This window comes from Miniopterus schreibersii, assembly GCF_964146895.1.
Source record: "Miniopterus schreibersii genome assembly, chromosome: 1".
NCBI classification, from domain to species: Eukaryota; Metazoa; Chordata; class Mammalia; order Chiroptera; family Miniopteridae; genus Miniopterus; species Miniopterus schreibersii.
The window spans coordinates 2,756,735-2,783,710 of NC_138101.1; the positions used below are offsets into that span (position 1 = coordinate 2,756,735).

The window sequence follows — 26,976 nt, forward strand, 5'->3', positions numbered from 1 at the left end:
AAAAACTAAGCTTTGTCTACCTCCCACTGAGGTCCAGAACTGCTGTGTTCTCTGCAGGCCTGAGGCAGCAGCTGGGGCGGGAGGGGGAGGAGACAGACTCCGTGCTCAGCAGGCCCCCCTTCTCCAGCACACCGGCCAGCGGTGGGGTAAGAAGGGACAACCTTGGCTGGGAATGACATGAGTAATTAAGAGGAGGGGAGTCTTTACTATGATAAATAAAGACAACCAACTGTTTTTTAGATTTTTTTATTTTGGTGTTAACTCCACAAGAAAACAAAAAATCGGTTACTCGGTGTACGTGAAATCAGAACAATACAACCACGGGGAAATCTCAGCCCGGGACAAAACGGACACCTCAGTGCTACGGATGTGCAATGCGCTTCATACCACAGTGTGTCTCAGCGTTTTGCCAACTTTTTAAAAATGCTTCATCTTTGTGATCATCCATTCACAAAACTAAAAACCACACTTTCAACTCTGTTGCTGAAAGCCTCTGGGCTCCAGCCACTTAGCTACGAAAACAAATAAATACATAGTCTGTTAATCCCCTTGCCCACTGGAACCCATCCCCACCCGTGGAAGGTGCAGGCATCTTCCCTCGTGGGGAAGGAAGGTCACGCCTCTCCCACCTGGAGCTGTCCGTCTCCTCCTCAAAGCAGCTGTCCAAAATCAACTGGCTAAAGGTGTTGTCTGAAATATATTTGGTCTCTGCTACATAAGCAACGACTTCTAGGACAATCGTCATGGTAGTGATTTTAGGAATTTACAACACCCAATCCTTTTTTGCTTTTGCTGTTAAGTTATATTTCAGTGCAGATGCTAATGACTTTTTAGGAAGCTCTGGAAGAAAGAAAAATACATAAAACCTTATAAAATCTCTAAATAAATAACAGCAACGTGAAACCTTCCACACGCACGCACGCACGCACACACACACACACACTTTAAAGTGTCAGGAGACATGCGTGCCACACAAGCCCTGCCGTGTGCTGTCAGACCCAGGCCCTCGGGTCCTCGGTGAGCACGCAGAGCCCGGGGGAACGCCACAGCCTTAGAGGGAGTTTTGTGTCATCAACTAAGAAAAAGGCAACAAAACCCAGCGCTCAAAACAAATCCTGTATTTCTCAGCCAGTCCAGCTCGCAGCTGGTAGACTGCGATGTGTTCACTGCCTCCCAAAGTCAGTGGGGAAGCCGTCCTGTCCACAGCAGACCTTCCTGACGCTCCTGATGTTAGACATGCTAACCTGATTTCACACATTAGGTGCTTTTTGTTTGTTCTTTAAAAAAATAATGAGTTGGTTAAAAAACCACAATTTTAAATGTGTAGGTTTTGCAAACACTGCTCCTCCTCACTCCGCCTGTGGCACAGCAGAGGTGGTGATGGCAGTGAGCTAAGGACTCCACTGACCTCTGGCCCCGTGGAGAAGGGAAGCAAGTCCCCGAGGCAGCCACACACGACTTGCCCAGAACATTCTCTCAAACACAAAAGGAGATCTAAGCTACACTAAATCACAGCCCCAAGAGTCGCCAGCTGCAGCAGCCAAGGATCCTTTGGGTGATGGGGTGTGGCCTCTACTGCATGTCGAATGTTTATGATTTTGAGTTCTAGGGGTTTTGATTCAATGTAGGTGCTGAAAAAATCATAATTTGCAACTAAGACCCTCACCAAGTATTGTCAGACTTGCCACAGAGAACCCTGGACAGTGCTCTGGTGCCAATATAGTGACAACACAGGAATAGGCCTGTGCCCTCTCACCCCACTGTACCCCACGTGCTACCCCACACCCCGAATCCTTGGCTACTTCAGTTAGCAATGAAGTCACAAACCACAGTATCTTCCATGACACGGCAGGGGAAATCCTAAGAGAGAAAACACAGTATTCTGTAAGTCTCTAAAAGCGCGCCCTATGCTACTTCCGATGTACACGACCTTACTGAGTGAAGACCCGCTGAGTCGCCCACTCTGAGTCGCCCACGCCTCCCTCTCGTCTTCGGGGAGGCGTCGATCCACTGCGGGGGACATGTTTCTATCCCAGTGCTCAGAGAAGAGAGCCCGCACGTCCCAAAGCTCGCGTCTCTAGAGGGTGGAAGTGGTCGCAGCCACTGCGATGCTAAGGAGGGGACAGTGACCACAGGTGAGATGCAAGGAGAGTGGTATTTCTGAGACAAGCACATGCACACCCATTCTTGGTTTGACAACACAATCTAGTCTATTTCAAAGAGCCAAGAATTTAACAGCTTGAGAAAAAAATCTTCAACAGGATAGCTGTCCTCAACTCTAAAATAAGCAAGAAAAAGGTAATTACTGATCTGACTCAGTTAATTGAGAAGAAACCTAAGTTGTTGTTTTAGATTAACAAGCCTCACAAAAGGGTAATTTCCATCCCATTTCGTTTTTAAACAATGATGTGTGCTACTCTGCAGGCTTAGAGATGAGTTCGAGAAAAGAGCTCCTCCTCGCTGGGCTCGGCCCACTCGCCGGCGCCATCCGAGCCCGTGTCTTCGGAGCCGGAGCTGGCGCTGGAGCACAGCTTCCTGCGGGAGCCCTTTGCCTCCGCTCCAGAGCTTCTCTCCGCTGTGCACCTCGCTTCATAAACAGAAGACACCTGAGAGGAAGGAATACGTTTTAACAGGTCAAAAGCCAGACTTTTCCAAAGGGCTGCGTGACTGCATACAAATCACTGATGTTTCCTGTGGAGTTAAAAAACATGAAGAGTTTTACTGTCTCAAAGCAAAGCAGCCTCTCCTCCCCGATCCAGAGGCAGGCACTGGGCAGGGCACTGGATGCCACATATGGCACGCCCCCCATGGCTCACATTCCCAGAGGGGAGACCAGCACCCCCCCCCCCCAAAACCTCCCTCTGTGGGAGTTCAGGGGACTGGCCGGCGGCGCGGTCGAGCACTTCAGATGGGAGGAGTCCCAGGGGAGGCAGGTCTTTGAGGAGAGGAGGCCTCACCTGAAGGCTTAGAAGCAAGCGGAGCCAGAGCCACAGCCAGAGCTTGCTTGGGGCCTGGCTGTGCGTCTGAACTTGGGTCCTATCAGTACCGGTACTTTTTAGGGAGAACTGTTGCGTGGAGCTGTCTCCCACACACCCATGGTCAGTATCTCTGCCCCAGGACGCCAAATGCAAGTGGTAGCCCCTCCCCCATCACAGTAACTAGCATACTCTCCCCACCCCATCATAGTAAATTAGCAACACTACCCTCCCAGCACAGTAACTAGTAACCCTCCCCTACCCCATCACAGTAACTAGTCCCACCCTCTACTCATAGTAACTAGCAAAGCCCCACCCCATCATAGTAATTAGCAACACCCCCCCATCACAGTAACTAACAACATCCCCCACCTGTCATAGTAACTAGGGCACGTGGGGACAACACACACAGGGCCTCAGGGGCATGGCAGGAGTGTGGATTTCGTCTAAGGCAGCAAAGGACAGTGGCTAGGAGTGTGGGCCCTAAGCCAGGGGCTGCGGTTCTCACCCAGCTCTGGGATGCACTCAGCGTGTAGCTGTAGGACCTGAGGCACAGGGTTCTGAAGCTTGTGTGCCTCAGTTTCCTCTCCTGCACATGGCATAACAGTACCTACCTCGCAGGCTTGTGAGGACTGCAGGGGGCAGGTCAGACCTGTGCGGTCGTCTGCCTTGCTGTGTGGAGAGAAGACTGAGGGACAGCAAGGGGGAGGGGCAGGCCGGGGAAAGCCCCCAGCAGCTGTCCCGGGAACGGCGGTTTGAAGGGAGCGATGGAGACGGAGCGGAGGATTTGGAACAGCTGGGGGTGGTCAGGCCTGCACCCAGGCTGCATGTGGAAGGGGAGACGTGGGTGAACGGCCTCGGGGTCTGGGCTTGAAGCGGGTGGTGGGAGGCGCCTGCTGACAGGAGGGGCTGCGGCCCAGCAGCATGGACGCAGGATGAGAGCGTGCTGGGAGCTTCGGAAGAACACTCACAGCACTTGGCTGACACTGACAGTCACACTAAGGAAGAAGTTCCTTCCACTCACTCGCCTGCCTGCCTGCGCCAGCGCTCTGGCCCTGTCCTGCCGCCCACCCTCGGGGAGCTCCCAGGCCTGTACCGGAGGCAGACGCGCAGTCGGGCAGGGGCTGCTGGGCGGTGCGGGGGGGCGCAGAAAGGGCTCCCTGTGTTGTGCTGGGGAAGGTGGAAGGGTGCCCACCCACGGGTGTTCTGGGAGTGGCGGGCCCAGGTGTGGATTTAGAAACTCCCTCTGGAAGGACAGCGGAGGGAGGGAGGAAGGGAGGACTCCGGGAGCCTAAGGGCTGGAGGGGAGGAGAAGCCACCTCGACTACGGCTACGCTACAGAGGAGCAAGGTCAACAGAGGAGGAAGGTCACCGCTGGAGCCTCCTGGCTAGGGAGGGGAGGGGAGGGGAGGGGAGGGGAGGGGGGAGGGGCAGCCCCAGGACTCCCGGGGTCTTCAGTGAGGGGCGTGTCCACTTGCAGGTTAAAAGGAGCAGGACAGTCCACTTACCCTATTAAAATCTAACGGATGCTCTTCGTTACAGGGCATGTCTTTAGCATCTGGATGCTCTTCTATACCATTCTCTCCCTTGGCTTTTGTGTAACAGTCTTATCATTTTGTGTGGAGAAGGGAAAAAAGGGAAAGGGGGAAATTCCATTAAGACAGATGTGAGACAGACATTCTCGCTTCATCTTCTGCTGAAAGTCAGATCAGTTAGGTCTGCCCGCCCTGGGGGTCAAGTGCTCACTAAGCAGCCGGCCAGGGCTGTGTGAGGAAAACACTAGGCCAACTTAAAACTTCTTTTAACAGACTGAGATTTTTTTTTTTAAATCCAGGCCAGGATAACCATATGTTCCTGTTATCTGAACATGACACATTCACTCAACAAACACATACAGCCACACCTTGTCTTACTGCGCGTCACAGATTTACTTTAAAAAACAAACTGAAAGCAAGACCCTCCACCAGCAAAAAGATCACAACTCACTTTCCTGTGAACTCACTTTATCTGGTGGTCTGGAAGGAACCTGCAATACCTCCAATCACAGCATAAAGAGTCAGGCCCTGCAATACCTCCCAGGTGTCCTGCATTCACACCATAATGAGGCAGGCCCTGCAATACCTCCCAGGTGTCCTGCATTCACACCATAATGTCATAGACCTAGGACCACAAGATAAAAGACCGACAAGGTCGGAGCCTGAAAGGGTGTACGTTGCATGGAGGGAGACAGACAATGTGCCGCATGTACGTCTGTATAACACGTGATCAAAGGAATTCGGACTCGAGGAAGTCAATGAGAAAACAAGGCAGGGCAGCATCCTTGTCTGCTCCTCCGCAACTCACTCACTCACACTCTCTCTCTCTCTCTCTCTCACACACACCCCACTTCTTTCTTTCCCCTGGGGGCCAGAGAGACAATGAGGCAGGAGTCTGACTGGGCGATCGGCCACAGAAAAGGACGAATAAAGACCTACGAGCTGAAATGAGAAGGGATCAAAGCAGGTGCCCAGTGGCTCTCAACCCTGGCTGTGCCCTCACATCACCTCGGAGCTTTGGGAAGGTTTGCAGGCCGAGTCCTCATCTGAGATTCCAACTCAACTGGCCTGGGGAGGAGGCTTGGTATGAGCATTTTCCAAAAAGCTCCCAGGTAATTCCCCCCAGCTCCCACCAGTATTTTATGTGTGCGCGCGCGCATGTGTGTATATATAGATGCATATATATAATTTTACTTTTTAATGATAGTTGACTTTTCCCTCAGCCAGGGCTGAGACCCAATGGCCTTCGCCTAGACCAGCGCCCTGTTCACTATGACTCTACAGAACAGATCTGGAGGCGACGCAGTGAGGGGTGGAGAGCCCTCGGGCAGGCCTGGGTTTGGACCATTTTTGACATCACTGTGTAAGTCCTTTAATACCCCTGAGCATCTGCTTCCCAGGTGTTCAATGAGATGGCAGGCTGCCCCTTAATGAAAGCGGAGGACAGGGCCAGTGCTCAGTGGCCGCTGTACCCTCCCGTCACTGGGCGGTGGGCCTGTGCCAAAGGAAGGCCACCTGAGCCCTGCCTGGCCTCTCACCAAGGCCGCACTGGCCACGCTGTACTTGCCAGAACCTGCTTCGGGTCCTCATTTATTACTTTAGGTTCGTGAAAACAACCAGGCTCTGGGACAGATGGCAGCGGATTCCTGGTTTTGCTACTTGTGAGGTAACGGGGCAAGCTGACAGAGTCTCTCCGAGCCCCGTGCCCTCGTCTCTAACACAGGGTCACCATGCACCTCACAGATTTCCGGGCAAGTTAAAGAAAAGGCGCAGTCCCGTACAGCGGGGGCACACTCAGTACAGCTCCCGTAAGCACAGGGACCGAAGCCCTGGGCCGGGGACTGGCTGCTCTAGGACAGCGGGAGGACAGCTCACACTCTGATGAGGCAGGACACCCGTTTACCCCCTCCAGGCAGCCACCTTCTCCTCGGCTGGCCCGACCATGCTCCCATGCCCCAGCGCCCTACCCCGTGGCTTAGCACCTGTACCAGCTGAGGAGAGTGGGGGGAGGGGACACCTTCCCTGAGAGGAAGCGGGATGAGTGCCGCCGGCCCCGGCCCTGCTTAAGGCACTGTCTGTGCACAGGGGCTGTGACGCTGCAGGAGAGGAAACTTCCTCACTGTCAGTGTTCTCACGACCCCCATTCATGCTGAGGTGGTCACGTCTGGCTGTGACTGTGCCAGGTTTGTTCTGGGCACTTCACCCTTCACAGGTGTCCTCTCAGGGAGGCTCAGCTTTTGCCTCTTTATAAACACAGACCACGGAGGCACAGGAAGACCCAGTCACTGCCCAGGTCCAGCAGCGAGTGACAGGCACTTGATTCCACCTGTTTTGTCTCCTGAGGGCTTAGCTATTACCTACACTGGCTTCCTACAGGGCTCTCCCTTTAAGGCTAAAATGACACACACTTCCAGTGCGGCCCTGGGGTCTGGCCCCCTGCTCCCTGGCTGACCCCCCCCACTCCCCCCTCCGCCGTGTGCCCTTTGCCAGGCACACTAGAGCACAGCAAATGCACTCCTGCTCCAGCCAGGGCCTCTGCCGGGTGCCTCTCCCCGCAGGAAGCTCCTGTGTCACATGGCTTATGTCCTTATTTCCTCAGGTCCCTGCTCACATGTCAGCTGACCAGGAGGGCAGGGACTCGGCCTCCTTGCCTCTGCATCCCCAGCGCCTAGAACAGTGCCCAGCAGAGGCAGGCATGCAAGAAGTATTAGCTGAATGGCTACGAATGCACAGCAAGGCCGGCAGGTGGCAGAGTGCACGCGAGCAAGGCTCCCACGCGGCTCTGGGCACAGGGACCAGCTGCCTCGCTGTGAATGGGAGGATGCTCCTCCTTCCCGGGGGGCTGAGAACTCCCAGGTCAGCCCTGACTCCGAGCCACGTGCCTGTGTTAATCATTAGCAAAGTTAGAAGTTTCAGGAGCTGAGGCTAGCTGAGGGGGAGAGGCTGCATGCTTCTCTGGCCAACCTGAAACCACAGGCCCCCGCTCCTGTAAGAGGAAATAACGACGGTTTGAACACCATGAGGCAGCTGTGCAAGGATTTAACCCGCACTTGGGAGTCAAAAGTCACCATTATGTATCCACTGGGAGCTGCTCTGTGTGTTTCACGATAAAAACGCATTGTGCACGAACAGTCACAGCACTACCAAAGGACCGTGGAGACACCAGGCACCCAGAGCTAAGAGCTGGAATTGGATTTCTCACTAACGAATGACAGGAAACTGGACCAGGGCAGCGACATAGCTGGGGACACACTGACAAAGGAAGAACTCTGAGTGTATGAAAGTCATCCTAAGCCTCCCAGGTGCTGGGCTTTCTCGACTCCCAGGCCCTGCCTGCAGCCCATCCCTCTCCCTGGCTCTTCGGGGGGGTGGGGGGGGGTGTCCTTGCTGCAGTGCTCTGGGGCACTTGGCCCCTGCTACCTGCATTTCTGTTAACTGTGCCTGTGACTTAACACGCACCCAGGGAACCAGACTAGACATGAGTCAAGGCAGGTCTGTGCTCCTAGTGCCCCAGTGTCTCCCTGGAACCAAGTGCAGATGGCTTTGGAATTAAGACGACGGCTGGACATGAGCCTGAGCTTGACGCAAGCCTGAGCTCGAAGGTCGGTGCACGATTCTGGGCAAATTACTAAATCTGAGCATTAGCTTCCCGACCTGAAAACTAACAGTGACAGCGCATGCGGCTTCTGTGGGAGTTACATAACAAAAAAGATACTGAGGGTCCCTTGTAAATGTTAAAGGGCAACCAAGTAATAGTATTAGTAAATGGTGACGCAACAGGTCTTTACTAAGTGCTGTTAAATAAACAGAGTGCTAAAAATGCAGCCCCCGCTCTGTGCTCCCCTTCTGACCCAGCAAACCTTGGGGGAGGAGGAAGGCAGAGTTGGGAAGATGATTCTGCGTCCACAGAACAGAGACAAGCAAACACTCTGGCCTTCCCCCATCAGCTGAGGTGGGGCTGCGAAGGGAGGCCAGTGCAGGCACCCGAGCACCCGGCAGGTGAGGCATCCCAGGCAGTGAGGGACAGCACTGCGGCAACACTAGCTACAAACCAGCTGGGGAAACAAGACATGTGAATGTCAAATACCAGCAAGTGATTTATGTGCCCCACGGGGCTGACAGGAGAGACTGAGGCCAGCGCTGAAGCCTGGGAGATGCAGCAACCAGACCAGCTCAGCTGCCTGCGCTGCTCCATTTAGGTGCCTCCTCAGTGCTCACTTCTCTCATAATTTCAGACCCAGGTGTTTTATAGCTTCTGGATGGGTCTACCTGGGAGGCTCACAGACAAAAATCACCTTCACCAAACCTCCTGGTCCCATCTCCCTCTGCCCGGTCTCCCCGAGCTCCCCCTTACAGTTCACTCCTCACAGCAAGTTATTCAACAAACCCTGGCATCCTCTACAGCACCTCTTGAAGCCCCTCAGTGTCTCTATTCCATCTCCACTCTGCTGCTAGGACTGTTTTAAAACAGATCCGACACCCTCCATCTGAAATCCTTTAAGTGGCCTTCCCTTCCCACATGGTAAACACTACCTGACCCAGCGGGGCTCCCACACCTCCTGAGAAGCTACAACCCAGCGGGGCCCTGTGCCCTTGATTTGCTGGACTCTCTGGCCTTCCTGCAGCCACTCTTTTCCCGGCACTGCCCCTCCCCAGCGGTCTGTAGGCTTCCACGCACCACCTTCCTCCCCAGGACTCACTGGGAGCCAGCACCGCTGGCACGCGTCTCCATGTCCTCCCCACGTCGGGCTGTGGTGGAGTTTAAGAGCAGGGACTGGCTCTCATTGTCCTCTGTGTCCCCAGTGCCTGACAAATGCTAGCCACACTGAAACCTCTTGGTAAATGCTTTTCGGGCCGATATTCATAGCAGAAGAATGTAATGCTCTGAATGAATTAGAAACACGAATAACGGGCCTAAGAGGCTGCCTTACCTTCGCACTCTGACGTGGGGAAGAGAGGAGAGTACAAGGCCTTCTCCCACCAGGTCTGCTTTTCTTGACGTCTAGTCATCCCTTGTACATCAGTGCTCAATACGGGAAACTGTTTAGATTGAACCAAATACAGAAAAAGTTCACAAACTTTCAGGATACAGAACAAATTCAATCACTAACTATGGACTACAACCCTAGTGTTTTTACATTGATGAGTGTTCTTTCCTGTTCTAGACAAGGGGAGTAAAACAGCCAAAGTCATCACAGCACAGAGAACTTTTCTTAAGAAGCACTTACACTGGAAGTGGAATGAAAATCTTCACGCACACAAAATCCTTACAAGGCAAAAGCGTAATACAGGAAATACCCTCAAGTGAGGCCGATTTCTAGATCTCGGAGAGCAGAGATGACGGGGGTCCTGCGGCTCTGCTGGTATGGGGGGCTCTAGAGAAACGGGGACCCTCCTCTTCACAAGCCAGGCTCGAGGGGTCAAGGACGAGCAAATGGGACAGAAGGAAATTTTACAGGCAGTTATTGGCCAAAATATGTTTAAAACAGAATTATCTGCTTCAATGAGAACCAGGAGGAACCTGAAACTAAGGCCACATAGTACCACTGAGGCTAACTCAGGTTCAAACCAGGACACGGCCTTTGAAATGAGGGGGAAGGACTCCGAGAGTGGGAGATCCACACTCCCTGCATCTCTGTGGCCCGGGCAAAGCGGCACCCAGACCCAGAGGGCACCCAAGTCTGAATCCAGGCTTCAACTCTCAAGTCCCAGCCAGATCCCACCCACCTGCCTGGGCAAGGCATGGAAGCGATGTGGCCAGCGGTCAACGGGCAACAGTGTCCTTGTGGGTGGTCAGCTGCAGTCAACACATGCGCCCTGGCACACTGGTGGCCAGGGCAACCCTCCTCCTCCACTGGCCCGACAGCAGGCTCTCCCAGGGTAAGGCCCCGTGTCGGTGTCTCTGTACCTCCCACAGCCCCTAGCACTCGACAGACGTCTGCGCAGTGGACAGGCCTGTGAACACTGCACACATCTCTATCGCTTTAGAAGACATTTCATTAGTGTTCAAGTTTAAAATCTGAACTGTTTTAGCAACTATTACTCACCAGTTCTCTAACAGGACTTTGTTACTCTCTTAAAGTATTTTATGGGTCTAGAACTTTTTGATTCAGCAATTGTTTTTTTTAATATTTAACAAAATAGGAACCAGCCTTCAAACTTTCATTTTCACTTAACCCAACTTTTCAGAAATACGCCTTGATCAGAAACGGGAGGAGAGTAGTACTGTCTACCCAGAGAGGTCAGGCAGCCATCACTATCTGCTGCAGCTTATTCTAACAATGAAAATTAGTACTTTGATCAGAGCAACAGAAACCAAGGCCAAAGGCACTGCCGAGGCTAGGCTTAATGCCGAGGCCAGCAATGCGACGATGTGCTGTTAATTCAAGGTGATCAAGTGCACCTTCGACCTGCTGCCCTTCTCTCCGAGACACCCCCAGTCTGTGAGTTACTTAGTGCTGCTCAGGAGCCCAGGGAAGGCTCCCTGGACTGAACTCCCTCCGTCATGCCCAGGGCAGCACTGCACAGAGGAATTTGGAGGGAACAGTTCCTATTTGAGAAGAAAATGCCCCGGCAGGAGTGGAGTGACGGGTGCTCTATGTGTGAGTGCAGTTACACAGCTTTCTCTGACTCCTCTCGTGAGGCCGTGGGAACAGGCGCAGGACAAGGGACAGAGAAAGGGTGAAGGACAGCACGAGGTCCGGAAGCAGGCAGGGGTGCCGGCTCTGGCAAGGAGCTGAGTCAGCGTGAACACAGGGGGTTTGGCATGAGGAGAACCCGACTGTACGCTTCTTAAGGGCAGGGACTATGTCTTATTTACCTTTCACCCCCAGGTGCAGGGCCTGGCACAACATAGATGCCCAGTATCTGAAGCAAAGACTCCACCCAGCCTAAAGTTCCCGATTAGCACCTTCTGTCTGTCTGTCCTGCTGAAACCACTGGTGAGATCACTCCAGTTTCTGCCACAGTTTTAAGAATTTTTTCTGCATTCTCCGTGTGAGTGTCAATGCCAATGGCAGGGATTTTTTTGTCCCATTTTATGCTACACTGAACACATAATCAATGTATATGTATTATTTTTTTTATGCTGCTTTGTCTCCTGATTTCTTTGTTAAAATATAGTTAGTAAGCCATGGGTGCCTCAGTTGAATGAGAGTCATCCTATGCACCAAAAGGTCACCAGTTCAATTCCTGGTCAGGGCACATGCCTGGGCTGTGGGCTAGATCCCCAGTAGGGTGTGCAGGAGGCAGCCAATTGATGTCTCTCACATAGATGTTTCTCTCTCTCTCCCCCCTCTCTAAAATAAATAAAAACATACTTAAAATATATATAGTTAATATACAATACTATATTTGTCTCAGGTGTACAACAGTTATTCAACATTTAGAGACCTAAGGAAGTGATCACCACGGTAAGCCTAGTGACCATCGACACTGTCAAAGTTACCACAATATTGATCACATTACCTTTGCCGAATGGATATGCGTCATTCTATGACATCTTTCGACTTAGCTATTTCCAGCTTTTAGGTTGCACAGTAAAGATGACCGTGCTTTGCTTAAATAATGTGTTTAATGTATTAATTCAGCTTCTGGTTTGGTAATGAAGAGAGTGAAAAAAGAATGGAGGAAGGAAAAAGAGCCGGGGCGAGCCAGGCACACCCGTCTGAGGACCCCTCCTCCCTCCAGACAGCTCCCTGGCTGGCCTCCTCACCGGCAGGCCTTCCATGAAACTGTGCCTGCACAGGAAGCCTGCCCCGATGCCACATTTATCATGGTGAACTCCTCCAGGCACTCTCCTTCCACACACCCTTGCCCAGCCCCGCTCCTTCCCACAGCATTATGTCCCAACAGACCACAGCACTCTGTGGTCACTGAGTGCACCTCCACCGACCAGCAACTTTGTCTGCTCCCTGCACCCAGCATCTAGAGCAGCACCCGGGCATAATAGGCCCTTAACAGTACGAGAGAAGAGAGAAGACAAACTGAACCCAGACAGCCTGACAGAAAAGTTTCTAGCAGCAGGTGTAATGCTCAGTGATGCTCAGAAGATGGAAGTTAGGCAAAGGCTCCCTCCCCGCTTTCAATTCCCACCGCATAGTCTTAGCCTGGTGAGAAGGGCTCTGGGTGCCTCTGTGAGCTGGGCTCTGGAACTGCCTTTGCCAGTCAGTTCTCAGTTATTTGGGTCACAGAAGGAAAAGAAAGCCTCCCATAAGCCTTGCTCTTTGGAAGAAAAGGAAGGAAATGTAAATGAAGAGATACAGAGTGACAGGGACCCAGAAGAGACACTACCCGGGCTGTTTGAAGCTGCCCTTTACTGACAGGAAGTGCAAAACTGTGCAAAGAACTCCGGCTTGGTCCCTTAGACTGGGATGGGGCCAAATGCTCCACCTTCTGGACCTGCTGTCCTTGGTGGCCACAGGGGGACCCACTGCAGAGCTCTGTGGGCAGGCACTCAGCAGGGCGATGTGCCCAGCAGCGGGCATGGTCACCAGCACTGGTGGGCTGGGTGCCGCAGTCCCAGGATGTCCCACTCCCTCCGCTCATCAGAGCCTTCTGACTCCCTGGCACACTCTATGCCCGGCCACACAGCTGGCGTCCTCTCCTGAACTGCAAATTCCTGCAGGCAGGACCAAGCCTCTGCCTCTTTCCTGTGCTTGAAAATGCACGGCACCCAGCCGGCCACCAAGTAGATGACAGGATACTGTTGCCAGAGCTATATGCACAAATGGATGCCTGAGACACTGCTAGCCCTCGGGAGCCATGAGCTACTGTTGGCAGTGGCCTGCACACGTGAGGAGTGCGTTTCCAGCCTCTTTACCTTCACTCATGCTGTTCCTCTTGCCTAGTGTGCCTGCCTCCTTTCTGCCCCTGAGCCCGCAGGTATCCTCACAAAGCCCCCCGACTCTCACAGGCTCGGAGGGCTCTCCTCTGTCTCCCACGCACCCTGTGCTCACCTGCACCACGCCACCTACCATGTTGCCTAAAACTGCCTAAAAGACAAGGGACTAGCTGGGTAAATGATGGTACGTCCATACACTGGAATAGTGTGCAGAACATAAAAAAGGAAGGGTGATTACAATAAAGTGCGATTTCAGTAAAAAGATAGGAGGAACAGGTGTGAACATATACTTGCTTAAATGCAGAAAATACCCTCAGGGAGACACCAGAACTCCTCATTGTGGCTGTTGCTGGGGAGGGACCTTTCCACTGTGTAAAATCAGATTTTCAACCACATGAATGAATTACCCACTTGAATTAAAATAAATGACCTGTTTACAGACTTGTCTTCAGGCTAGACTGGAATCCTCGAGGGCAAGGACAATGCCCTGTTCATCCAGGGCACCTAATTCAGTGATGCGCATGTGACAGGAACGTGATAAATGTTTGCCGAATCAAAGGTTTGAAAAGAATCGTAATTCGTGCTCCTGGGCACCAATTCTACTAGAAATCCTACATGCTTAGTCCACTTGCTCTGACATAGGCAGGCAACTAGTGACTTTTACAATGGGGCTCCTAGACTGCCCTTGGTAAAGAGTGTCCTCACTCGGGGAAGGGGAAGAGCCTGCAGAAGCTCCCAAGGCTGACCGGGCAGTGAGGGTGCAAAGGCACACACGCTGGTTCCAGCCTGACCCCAAGCTGTCCTTCCAGGCCACTCTCTCCACCTCTCCCCCCTAGGAATCTACGAAGTGGGCTCCGATGGGCTCTAAACTGTGGTGACGCTGCCAAGACGAGGGTTGGTGGTACCAACAACATCGAGACCATCAGGTGACCCCACAATGTCCTCTGAGGACTACTGGTGGCTAAAAACTTGCAGACAGCCCAGAATTCTGATAACACATGAACACATCAACATACGAGAAGCGCAGGAATATGGAAGTGCAGTAGCGCGATGCGGCATCAAGCTCCTTCCCTCCTTTTCTTTCTTCCCAATCTGGAGCCAGTGAGATACAAAGTACAGAAAGGAATATTTAAGGGTGGAAGGCGGGGCAGCGGACACACAGATAAAGGCCAGCAACACTGGCTTTGTTCTCTGCAAGTTAGGTTCGGTGTTTGAATGTGATTGAATCCCTGTCTCCAGGCCCTCCAGGCAGGCTCCTTAGAGCAGCTTCCTGTCGCCTGTGAGCTTCCTGCTGTCACACGCACCCAGGTCCAGACCGGGGCGCTGACCAGCAAATGAGGAAGGCACGGTCTGCACCCATAAGGAGCTTAAAATCTAATGAAAGTCTGTAAGTGACTCGTGAAGAATGGAAAATGCAATTAAGAGGCAAGCAATGCATGGAAAATTAAGAGAAGGGAGGTACTGCTTCTGATGCAGGAGGGGGTGGAGTGGGAGGTGAGAGGAATCAGGGAACGTGCCAACGAGGGAGGTGGGATCTGAGGGCCTCATAGCACAGGTAGGATCTAGATGAGCCAAAGGTGGGTGGGGTGTGCAGGACAGCTGGGAGGAAGGGCGACACTCATCTGCTCTCAGACCACAGGGGTCATGACCTCTAACCACCTCCAACTATCTTTTTAACTGTGTTCCTGAGAAAGGCCAGGTGCTGCTCTATCAAATAATGGCGGGAAAGGGGCAGATCACTGTGCTTCCTCATGAAACAGGTAGTTGTGCGTTCAGTGTTGTTTCTTGTACAATCAATTTAACCTCAAACCACTCCTTAGGCACAAAGGGTACACCGATTCCCAGTAACAAAACTACTACTCAGTTGTCAGATGTAACAGACAATTCCCATAGCTTCAGGGGTATGTACTATGTATAAATCGAGGTACATTTGTACAGGTTCTGCAGGTTCTGTAGCCGTTTTCCTGCACTTAAATTGTGGGTTCGGTTTTACATGCACCACGGTGTACTGTAGAGAACTCAATGCAGGTTTCACTGACTTCAGTGTTTCAGAGGCAGTTAGAGGGACTTGCTACTTCTGAAGAGCAAAGTGTGGTGGGCAGTCAGACAGACATGAGCAAGGCAAGGATGGGCCAGATACAGGAAGTCACCATGGCAGAAAGCCCCGGGTGCCTAGCAACAGACAAGTGCAACGTGGGACCTTGTCCCCAGGGTGACCTTTTGTCCCCTAGCATATCTAGCTGGTCATGCAGTTTGGAGCCCCAACCTTTCCTCCCGAGATAACATCTAGGCCTCAGTTGTATTTCAGCTCCAGGCCCAGAAAAGTAGCAAAACCAGACAAGAGACCCCACAGCTGACATCAGGACCAGCTGCATTGGGTAATGACCCCTGGCGCTGACCAATCAGCAGATAGCATGACCTAGAAAGAGCACCCCTGGAAAGCTGCTCAATATTCTATCAAGATCTTCCCCTGGGACCTCCCTTAAAATCTCCCCCCTTAAAACCCTTAGGAGAGAGGACCCAGCACTCTCCCTCCAGGGAGCATGCGTGGGCCTTTCCCCGCTCCCCCAAGCCATCACCTTGACCTTCCTCACGTCTAAGCTCCAAGGCCCCTTTCCTTTGCCTCTATAATCTGTTTCCTAAGGCCATTTCTGCTACAAATTACTTCTGCCTCTATGATTTTCTAAAATGTTCTCTTACAGTCTGAGTATCGGCTCTGAATTCTTTCCTAGCCAGAACTCAAGTACCAAGGTGGTTTGACCCCACTGTTCTAACACCTGGTACCATTCCCGCTGCCACCAACAAAAGGGCCTTTTGAAGAGTAAGCGCCACCCCAACTCATCAACTGTGGAAGCTGTAAGGCTTATGCATTAGGTTCTGCTTTAAGCATAATATGTGCATATTAAGCCAACACATAAGACTCTTACATCCTGTGATTTGTTTTAAAATGTCTTTTCTCTGCAAAAAATGTCTAGTTCAAGTTTCTAAACATCAACCATTTTAAGTCCTTATGTAAAATGATAAGAATGATTAATTTTAAGACAGTTATGCTCATTTCCCAATAATTTAACCCCATCTTTCCCTGCCTGATGTGGCTGTTCTTGGGGTCAAGTCTGATCTAATTCCTTTATCAAATAAACCCCCACACCCCCCAGACATACCTCCTCCAGCTGTCCAGAAGGAGCGGGGTTATCTTCGTAAGCAGGGAACTGACAACCTGCTTTGCAACTGCAAAGATTATTAACTTCTTCCTCACATTGTGCCATTATTTTACAATTTGCTTCCGAGCTTTCTAAATTGATATCCAGAGATTCGCTCATGCTACATTCCAAACACTGGCTCTGCTTTCCCGCTGGCAGGGTCCCAGCCGGCTCCTCCTGGGAATCCAGTGACGTCTGGGCGCTCTTTTCCATCCCAGACCTCTTCAGCCTGGGGAGGAACCTCCCCGACTCCAGCTCCGACTGCCCGTAGTAGTGGCCTTCTTTCTCCGCATCCTCTTCGAGCGGCGTGAGGTCCGCCTGCGGGTCTTCGAAAGCGTCGACCTGAGGAGGAACGGGGACATGGGCTTCGTCTTTCTCAGACTCAAACTCGGACTCGCTCCCTCCTCCCGGGGACAGCTCAGACGCAGAGATCGGGCGGAAATGAGTCCTAGGGGAGATCCGAATAGCCCTGTATTGTGTTCTGTCCACGCCACATACCCTGGGGTGAAAAACTTCACTGTCTGAATCGGAGCAGAGGATTGACTTCGGTTTAAAACTAGGGCTGAAAGACGCAATCCCTTCCGGTTCGAATGAACATTCTACGTGGAGAACCTGTGAAAATGGGTTGTTTAAGTCGAAGGAAGAGAATGAATATTCAAGTCCAGGATCTTCAACCTGAAAGTTACCACAAGCTCCCAGTAAGTCTTCATGGAAGACAAAAGAAAATCCCTTATTCAATCCATTCTCCCCGCTCCTCGGCGGGTCACTCTGCTCCAGCGACACGAAGGGCTTCCACAACTGCCTGTGGCCCGGAGCGAAGCTGTTTCCCGGGGTCATAAAGACATCCGTGCCCGCGATAGTCACGACGTCGGAGGCCGCGCACTGCAACAAGCTTCCTTTCGTGTGGCTGGGCGGCACGACGGCCCACTCCCCGTCGCTACTGAAGCTTTTCAGTTCTCCGTAAACCCCTCCAAGAATGAAGGTGTTCTCTTTCTCTTGGGCTCCATCCCAGGGCTTGGAGGGAGTCGTATAGTCACCACCGTCCACCTTGGAGAGCTCACTAGAAACAAAAGCTCTCTTCTCCAGGTTCTCTCTCTGTCCCTCCCACAGATGGTACTCGGACCTCTGCACGGCCTTGCTGGGCTCCTGCAGGGGCTCCGCTTTCCCTTCCGCATCCAGACAGCAGCAGTAGTTATTTACATCTGTCGGAAACAACTCATCAGCAACTCTCTCTACTTCTACCAGAGCCACAGGACTCCTATCTGCCATTTTTGTCCAAATGTCTTTAATAACCCCTGAGCTGTAGCCATCTCCACGCGGGCTGCTTCCACCACACACTGGTGCAGTTTCAAAGGTTTTGCTTTCTGGCTTTTGCTCCAGCTGAATCCCACAGACAGATTCTAGTTTAGATTTTTTTTTGAAAACTACCGTGGGAATTTCTCCTAAAGTTCTACTATTTTGTTGGCAAGTTTCATCTTGCAGAAAATCTAGAAGTTCTTCATCTACATAATTTGACGAGACTCTAGGAACGACATAATTAACATCTTCTGCGTTGAACTGCGTGGATTCTTCGAGCTGAACGCCTACGGTCTCGTTGTCGGAGCGGGTTTCTTCTGAGTGGGACCACGGACTACAGGTTCTCGTGGAGAGATTAGAACAGTGTTCGTTCTCTTCAAAGGCACTATTTCTGGTCCAAATCAGCAACCTGGACTGGGTTCTCCCGAGCACGTTCGCACTAGAGTCTGTCTCTTCTTCCCCCAAGTTGAGTGTTTCAAAAGAAAACGGTAAAATAGAATTACTGCATTGCACTTCAAACACTGAGAAGCAGGTGCTCGAGCTGGGCCCCTCGAGCGCATCGGAGAAGAGCTCCTGGCCGCCGGCGAGCAGGTGCGGGCTGGGCGCGCCCGCGGGCGACGGCCGCGGGGACTCGCCCCCGAAGCTCTCCCCGTCCGCGTCGCCCGAGCTGGACGAGCCGCGCTCCCAGAACCGGGCCAGGCTGCCCAGGTCCCGCAGGGACAGGCCCTCGGCGCCCGCCGGGCTGGGGGAATCTGTCCATATTGCACGCTCCCCTCGCAACTCCATCCCGTCTAACACTAAGCAACATTCTGCCTCGAAGTCGGTTCGCTCTCTGCTTTTCTGCCGAATCATGTTCAGGATCCGACTTTCTCCGAGCAGCGCGTCTGAGGCACCGGGATCCAACGTGGATTGATCAACGCCCACTTCACAGAAGTGCGTAAAGTCCGAGAGATGAATATCATCCAGGTAGCTGTCCCCCCGCGGGGGGCAGAGCGCGGGCCCCGCCAGGCCCTCCTCCCCGCCGGCCACGGCGGGCGTTTCCACGAAGCGGCCGTCCACGAAAGTGCCGGCCGCCAGGAGCGCGCCGCGAGCCTCTCCGCGGCCCCCGCGGGGGCCCGGCCCCGAGCCCCAGGCGGCGGGCGCGCGCGCGCCGGGCGGGCTCCGGTAGCTGGTCTCGAGCTTGCTGCGCCGGCCGGCGGGCAGCAGGTAGTGCGCGATGGGCTCCGTGTACCACTGCGGCTCCTCCCGGAGCCCCCGCTCGCCGCGGCCGCCCGCCGGCCGCGCTCTGCCCGCCGCGTCCCCGCCGCCCCCGTCCTCGGCCGGCCTGCGCGCGCGGCGGCCCGGCGGCCTGCCCCCCGGGGCGCCCCTGTCCGCCTTCTCCCTCTCGCCGCGCCGCGCCGCCGGCCTGGCGGGCCCGCTGCGCCCCTTCCGCAGCCGGGCGTCCCGCGCCCGGGGCCTCGCCCTCACGCCCCTGGCGGCTGCCCTGGGGTCACCGTGCGTTCCGCTGGAGCTGGAGCCCGCCTCGCTGGAGCCCGAGGACCAGGAGCGCGGCCGCGGCTTCCCCTCGGGCCGCGGCCGGCCCTGCTTTCTGCACGCGGCGGGCCTGTCCCCCGCGGCGGCGCCCCATCTGCTCTCCGGGTCGCGCTGACTGCCGCCCGGCGCTTTCTCGGGCACCGGGGGCCCCTGGGCGCTCGGCTGCCGCTCCCCGGCCCCGGGGGAGGAGGTGTCGGTGCTGGCGGGCGGGGCGGTGGACGCGCAGGACGAGGAGCTGCAGGAGCCCGCCTTGGCCGAGTTCCACACCGTCGCGGTCTCCTGCGGGCACACCGGCTTCTCCGACAGCGGCGGGAACGCCTCGTAGTACCTGCAAGACAGCGGGCGTCAGCGCGCTCACATCGCAGGACTAGGGACCCTCGGTCACCAGGGACAGGGCCACGCCCTCCCCGGGCGCCGAGGTACGCGGCAGGAGAACACTAAGATGTCTAAATAGTTTCTGTCTTCAAAGTCTGAGTTTTAATTAAGCCACAGTGAGAAACAGGATGCAGTGGCAAAGTGTCATCCCTTGAGATCTCTGACTCTCACTGTCCCTCAGCCACCACTGTGCTGTGACACAAACTCTACTCCGTGCCCTGGTCCCTCTCCCCGCTGTGGGGTGAGGGCTGCAGGGACACGCAGCTGAAATGCTGTACAAGAAAGCAGTTCAGAGCACAAACTCTGAAATCACAATTCCTGAATTCAAACCCTGCCTTACTCTCCAGCTGTGTGACCTCAGGCAGTTACTTAACCTCTCTGAGGCTCCATTACAAAAGGGGGGGGGGCAATAACAGTACCTGCCTCACAGAGCTGTGAGGAGTAAGGCATTAACTGTGAAATGAGTCCCAGCACCACCTTCTTAAGTGACTTGTTTCTTCTCAGAAGGCCAGCACAATGCCAGGCTTTAGGTAGACCCCCAGAATTAGTGGGGCTTACAGTATGCAAGTGTTCAGAAAAGAGAAGGCTAGCGAGGCCAGGACAGTTAGAGAAAGTGGACCACGGTGAGCCTCGGCATTCCAGAGACCTAGCAGTGTAGTGAGGACCACCTGTGAGGCGCAGGACTATGTGGGACACAAGACGTGCCCCCAGGACCGCAGCCTGATTAGACCAGCCACTCCTGGAGTGCAGGGTGGGAGGTCAGGGAGGCTGGCTTAGAGGGCTTGAAACCAAGGGAGCACAGTTTTCAGTTTGCTGAGAAACTGGTGGCCACGACAGACTTCACAGCAGGACAGACTGCAGTGGAAGCATCCAGAGTCAGGCTAGCACCAGAGACTGTCACTCTGGATCGACATCAAGGTCACCCATGGAGCGATGAAAGCCAGGCTGCAAAGGGCCTATATCTGACTTTCCCCTTCAGTCTGTACTGGAGCTAACAGAAATACATCCTGTGCCTCATGTAATTTTTAATGTTCTAGATATCGCATTAAAAGCATAAGAAGAAACAGGTGACATTAACTTCAGTAATACATTTTACTTTAACCAAATGTAACCACGGTAACATCATTTCAACATGTAATTGATATTAAAAGATATTAATAAAATAGTTTACATTGTTTTTCGTAATAAGTCTGAAATCTGGTGAGAATTTGCATTCACAGTACATCTCATTTTGAAGTGGCTGCATTTCAAGGGCTCAGTAGCTGCACATGGCTTACGGCTACTACGCTGGATAGCAGGCTTACACAAACCAGCCAAATGCGACTTTTTCCTTAAGTTTCAAAAGTTCAAAAGATTCAAATAAAATGTGTAATAAAGAAGTCTGCTCATGATTCAGCTGACTTTAATATTAACCACTTACAAAGAGAGAACTAAAATCATCTTTAGCAAACGTCTGAAAAGGCCATGACCCGCCACGTCCCCTCTGGAGTCAGCAGTTGGGCACCTGGTTTCCTGCATGGGAAACGCTGGCTCACGGGACAGTGGGAATGTCAATGGTCACAGGACATGAACGTTCTGTAAACCACCACCTGCTGGCTTTGCTCACTCGCTGCACAAACACTGACTTAATACGTATGTGAAGGATACAGTCATCTTACTCACCTCTCGACTGTGTCAAGTACACAAGCAAATGTTTCCTGAATTACAAAATACGTAGCTACATACAAGACGACAGACAGACACTGTAAACCATGCAGCAATTCTCGGTCTGACTTTAGCAAACGCAGGCTTCATCACTGCATACGGTCTTACATACATTTCCACTTGATCCTTTGCAGGAGGGGACAATTCTGCCTCTGGAGAGGGAGACCCCTCTAACTTTTTGTGAATCTTCTCTTCTGTTACAAAACAAAAATTTAGAAAGATTTGTCATGTTTTTAAAATTTTCTCAAGTAACTTTAACAGAAATTATGTAGCCTCTTGTGGCTTAAGAAGAACTCTATAGTAGTTTTGTCTTTTTAATAAAAATCCATTTCTCCAGTGTGCCAGAGGGAATTCCCTGGCTGAACCACAGGAACGCTGGGCTGAGAGGTGAGGCCTGTTCATCTCGTCAGGAGCCAGTGCTCTGGAGTCCCTTAATCGAGAGACTGAAATCCCCTTATTAATTACACCAGAAGGAGGGAACATCTGCTTAGATTCCAAAAATACCTTCTCACAAAAAGTCTCATGGACTTTTGTACTGACCCACCTTGACTACTGCTAAGCTGCAAAGAAAATTCTTAATCACCATTCACAATCTGTGGCATAACATCTAGGTGACTGGGGCTGTGTTTCAACTAAAACAGAATCAAAAGGCTCTACCCTTCGCTTAGCTCAGGACACTGGTGGGATTAAACACAAACACGCCACACCCTTAACAGGAGGCTCATAGCTTGGTGGGCAGCAAGATGAGCTTGCTGAGGGCAAGGAAAATAAAGATCCTAACCTTAGCCTATAGCTCTCACTCTGAGGGCTTACAGAAAAGTTGGGGAAGAACTGGAGGGCTCGTGAGTCAAAATGACTTAATGAGGTTGTCAAGCCTGCCTTACCCCCAAAATTTGAGAGTCAAAGCAGAAGTTCCTTCCAAACCTGAGATAATTAGTGTTGACACCTACTTTAAGGCCTTGGTGTCCAAACGGAGATATTAACAGGGTCACAAGCACGGGAAAGAGAGGTATTGCTCCTGACCTCCAAGCTTCTATTTGCAGAGAGACAAAATGAGCCGGCTCCTCTCTGAGGGCACCTGTGGGTCACTGCACTCTAGATAGCAGGGCTCTACCTACAGGTGGCTGCGGAGGGCTGGCCCATGCTGAGCTGAGGACACACTGAACAGACTTGAGGGCGTTGCTGTTCCTGTTTGGCCCAATTCTAAGATCTCCTTCCACCCACTCTCGGTGGCCATGCCCAAGTGCCCAGACAGCCCTGTGCAGGCTGTGCCCCCACCTTGCTTGCTCTGCAGGTCTTTCAGTCGGGAGCAGAGCTCCTCCACCAGCGTCTCAATTCCAGAGCTCTGTGTGAGAACAAAGACACATCAGCTCACTGCCAGGTGTGTAAGAAGCAGGTATCTGCATTCTTTTGCTTAAATATAAAGGTTTTATGAAGAAATTTTCCACGTCCCAAAAGAAATACATCATCGATATTTAAATGAACACAAGAGTTTGAAAATTATGTGTTTGTAGATACAATTTAGTATACATACTTTACTAATTAGGTACATTCAGTGGTACTTACTGATAAAAATCACTCTGTCTTCCCAGGGGTATAGCATCTTGCTGAGGGGGCAGCTTAAGGACCTAAATGCCCATCGTAGGCTAAAAGTCACCATCTCTATTTGCTACCTATGTCAACAAGGTCTTGTACCGAACTCAATACAAAGAAAAATCACAGCCCTGGCTGGTGTGGCTCAGTTGGTTGGAGCACCATCCCCATGCACTGGAAGGAGGGGGGCTCGATTTCCGGTCAGAGCACAGACCCTGGGTTTGATCCCCGGTTGGGCCTGTGCGGGAGGCAACTGATCAATGTTTCTCTCTCCCTTCTTCTCTCTAAAATCAATAAAATAAATAAATAAAGACACATCAGTTAAAAAAAAAAATCGCAAAAAGTTCATCTGAGTCCTTGAGGACCTCACAGTCTAAAGAAAACGAGGTGATTTTTTGTTCGTAGATGAGAACTCAGGCCTGCAACAAGGGGCAGTACAGAAAACAGGCCGACACTGCCAGCTTTGTTTTCCTTTATGGGTCATGGACAAGTACTGGTCTCTAAGCAGAAACAGGCTAAAACTGAAGGAAAGAGCATGTCAGACTCTGAAACTGGGAAGGTAAGACTAAGAGCCAACCTTTAAAGAAAAATGAATGTTGGAAACAGGCACAAGCAAATGATCTTTTACTCATGTAAACTTTTAAACTTTAAAAATTTTCCATTCTCACAAGATGAAAGAAAAATCTTTCACAATGTATAAAAAAAACTGAATGTATTTTCAAGCAATCTTGTACTTATTCAGTGGCCAAAAGTATTTAAACAGAACAGAGCCTCCCTAGGTGGGCAGCGCCCGAACAGGTGCACATGACTGCTCGCCCTTCGCCCTCCTGGGCCTGGAGGGACTAAAAATAGAACTTCGTCCCACTCACTGAGCTCAAAATGACTCAGCACAAGTTTTACAGATCTCCCAAGCAAGAAGCCCGGCCCTCACGCAGTCTGAGCCGCAAGAAACAGGTCACAACAAAAACCGTTAATTGTAAACGATAGTTACACTCTATCCACATCAGATCACAGCTTCCACTAGGAGACAGGACGGAGGGAGACAGGGCAATGGGCCAAAACAGAATTGTTCTTTCCTGAAAAACCCCTTACACGCCTCGGCAGCTATTAGTCATAAACAGGCTCCCTCCGACTACACAATTCCATCGGAAAGGCTCTGCTTACCATAGTGTCCGAGGTGGGACGAGTATGGCCGCTTTATTCCACTTCCTCCAGACCACGAACCTAACACCAGTGTCAGCTGACAGCCCGCTGCTGCACGCTGTTCTGTACACAAGCCTATGTCACTATGTTTCTGAAGCCAGTGCCAGTCCCAGTGTCGAGCTCCGAGCCCCAGGGATCGCTGGCTTCTGCCTCTTCCTCCAGCACTAACGAAGGCGCCGGCCATGTAACTGTCCACATGTGTGTCAGAACCATCACGCAACCTAGGACTAGATACTCTCTCATGCTTTTTCCTGGAAATCACCTCCACACAACTGTAAAATGCAGTTGCCCTGGATAGTAACACAATGTAGAAGTATATATATTTGCTCTCATATATAAATGGCAAAGAAACAATAAACTTACTGCTTAACTCTGTGCGTAAAAGCAAGCTCTACCCACCAAGCTCCTGTCTCCTTTCCTTGCCTAGTGCAGCACCCTACGTGTGTGCGCGTGCGAGTATGTATACATATTTAATCATTAGACCCCTGGGTTATCATAACAGCAAACTGAGAAGCAAAAAGGGCCACCAGAAGCAGCCCTTGCACCCTATCTTTCCCTGGCAGGTGCTCCAAATTGTTAATCTGAGGCTGTTAATGAAAAATTATATTTGCTTTCCCAACTATAATATGAACCACTAGATAATCTTAATAATCGTGTTTTAATAGTATACCATATCCATAAGGCACTGAAGAATACTGAGAGCCTATAATATCTTAAGTAATAAATTATACCACATTTTAGTGACAACATGCTGTAGGTGGGAACTGCTGACGTTCTACCACTTAACCCCAGAGCTGCCTTTTCTAACGATAAAGGGGACAAAGCCCACTGGGCCGCATCGAGCGAGCGGTGAAGCTCTGCACACATCAGGGCGCTCCCAGATTCCAGCTACAGCACTCACACCTGGAAACCGCAAGTCACATGCGGTCGCTGGCAAGTGCCAGGACATGTTCGGTAAGCGGCTTTCCAAACGCATCATCATTGGTTTCTTCACTCAGTCAGTCCACAAACATGAGCAGCCCAGCGTGTCAGGCAGGACAGACACAGGTCCCTACCCTCATGGCATTTACATTCTAGTAGCTCTTACTTCTCAGAGGAAATGGCGAGTGCAATGTGTTTGGACCTGGGGCCCAAGGCCTGGCTCTGAATTCCTGTCCTGCCACAGACTCGCTGGGTAGCAAGGGTGTGAGTGTCGCTTGTAGTCTCTGAACAGAAATGGGCCTGTGCTTTGCAGTTAACCACAGGCCTCACCTCTCCCTATCATCTTACTCATTTAGCTTCCTCCTTGGCCCCACAGAGACCCGTGAGAGTACAAGTTCTAGGTAAGATCAACAAGCAAACAGCCTATCATTTAACCTGCTTCCCAACAACCCAGCCCATCAACCCCAACATGCATACCTAATTGCCTTTTCAAAATCTCTGCTTCGCTCCTCTCACATTCAACTCTCCATTCATACCCACCCACAAGACAGTGCTCCTTTCCTCATTTCCTCGGTAAATGAAAATTCCATTCTTGCAGTTGCTCAGACCAGAAACGTCGGCTGTCTTCCTCGGCCTCTACCTTTTCTTCCACCCACATCCGATCCTGTCAGCTCTACCCTGGAAATACGTGTAGAATCCCACTGGTCCTCACTGTTACCCCCCTCTGCTCCAAACTCTAAACTCCACAGCTTCTCAGAGGAAAAGCAAAGTTCTCGTAATGGCCTACAGGTTCCCCTGAGTGGCCCAGCTGCTCCTACACCCTAGGAGACAGGCCTAGGCTGCTTCTGCAGGATGGCTGTGACCACAGCAGGGCTGAGCTCCTCAGCCTTAGTCTCCGCTGGCTTCTCAGGGGCTGGCCTGTAGGGGGAGCACAGTGCACACAGAGCGCCAGGCAGGGACCACGTCAGTTTAAGTGCTCACTGAGTGACAATGATTATTGTTTTGATGCTCTTATTATTACCCAGAGTGCATTAAATGCAAACATCCGTATGCAAAGAAACAATTAATATATGTGGTCAAAATTAGCCTTGGAAGTGCACTGCCATGAAATCCTTTACATGGCTTTTGTAGAGACAACCCAGCCTAGCACGCAAATAATATATGTGTGAAACATTAAGAGGTCGTGTGTACTTTTACTGGCAAAAAGAATTTTGCTGGTGTAAGAACATGAACAACTGCAGTAAGACCCCCTGTACCCAGGGCACAAGGCTCTAAGGCTCTCTTCATAACCACAGACCCAGGCAGTTCCCGGTATATACCTCACCAAGCTCCCGCACATGCCTGGCACACTCACTTCCTCAGCTGTTTTTAATGAGGTTTAAAAAACAGTCATGATTAGGAAAAACAATGCGACATTATTTTATAAAACGAGAAAAATAAGACAGGACAAATATGCTTCACTGGGCTTGAAAACAAAAATCCCACCTGGACAGCCAGGCAAAGGGAAGCTTTTTCCCAAAGACCAACGTAAGGAACCACAGATCTGCACCGGCCACCATCCCAGCCGGCACTGTTTCCACCTCCACCCGACTCTCAGCACGCCGCGGGGCCTCCACCGACTCCACGCAGGAGCTGGGCCTGGCACCACTCCACATTCTCTCACGGTCAGCTGCAGCGGCCCTTGTTTTCACTCAGCTTCCCTGTGAGTCGAAGGCTGGAGTCATTTCTCAGTAACTCGGGTCCAAACCAGAAATAAGATCCTTTCCCAGATTCAAACTCCCTGCTCATGCTTTCCTCCC

General features: G+C 51.9%; 1 protein-coding gene across 3 annotated transcripts in view; it reads right to left on the reverse strand.

Annotated features, from left to right (window-relative positions):
• Window positions 1-230: 230 nt before the first annotated feature.
• Window positions 231-26,976, reverse strand: part of KIAA0232 — a 68,338-nt gene continuing 41,592 nt past the window's right edge. The window contains exons 4-9 of one of the 3 annotated variants that reach the window (XR_013998463.1): window positions 22,739-22,805; window positions 21,573-21,654; window positions 16,514-19,709; window positions 14,369-14,444; window positions 9,442-9,550; window positions 231-2,606 (exon numbers count right to left, since the gene is read on the reverse strand). Coding sequence is in view for 2 of the 3 variants with exons in the window: in XM_081132669.1 (XP_080988795.1) it covers window positions 2,427-2,606; window positions 4,484-4,581; window positions 9,442-9,550; window positions 16,514-19,709; window positions 21,573-21,654; window positions 22,739-22,805 (3,732 nt within the window). In the remaining variant the exon portion in view is untranslated. Of the gene's footprint in view, window positions 2,607-4,483; window positions 4,582-9,441; window positions 9,551-14,368; window positions 14,445-16,513; window positions 19,710-21,572; window positions 21,655-22,738; window positions 22,806-26,976 lie in introns of all 3 variants that reach the window. The other 2 variants (XM_081132669.1, XM_081132670.1) reach the window with 2 other exon arrangements.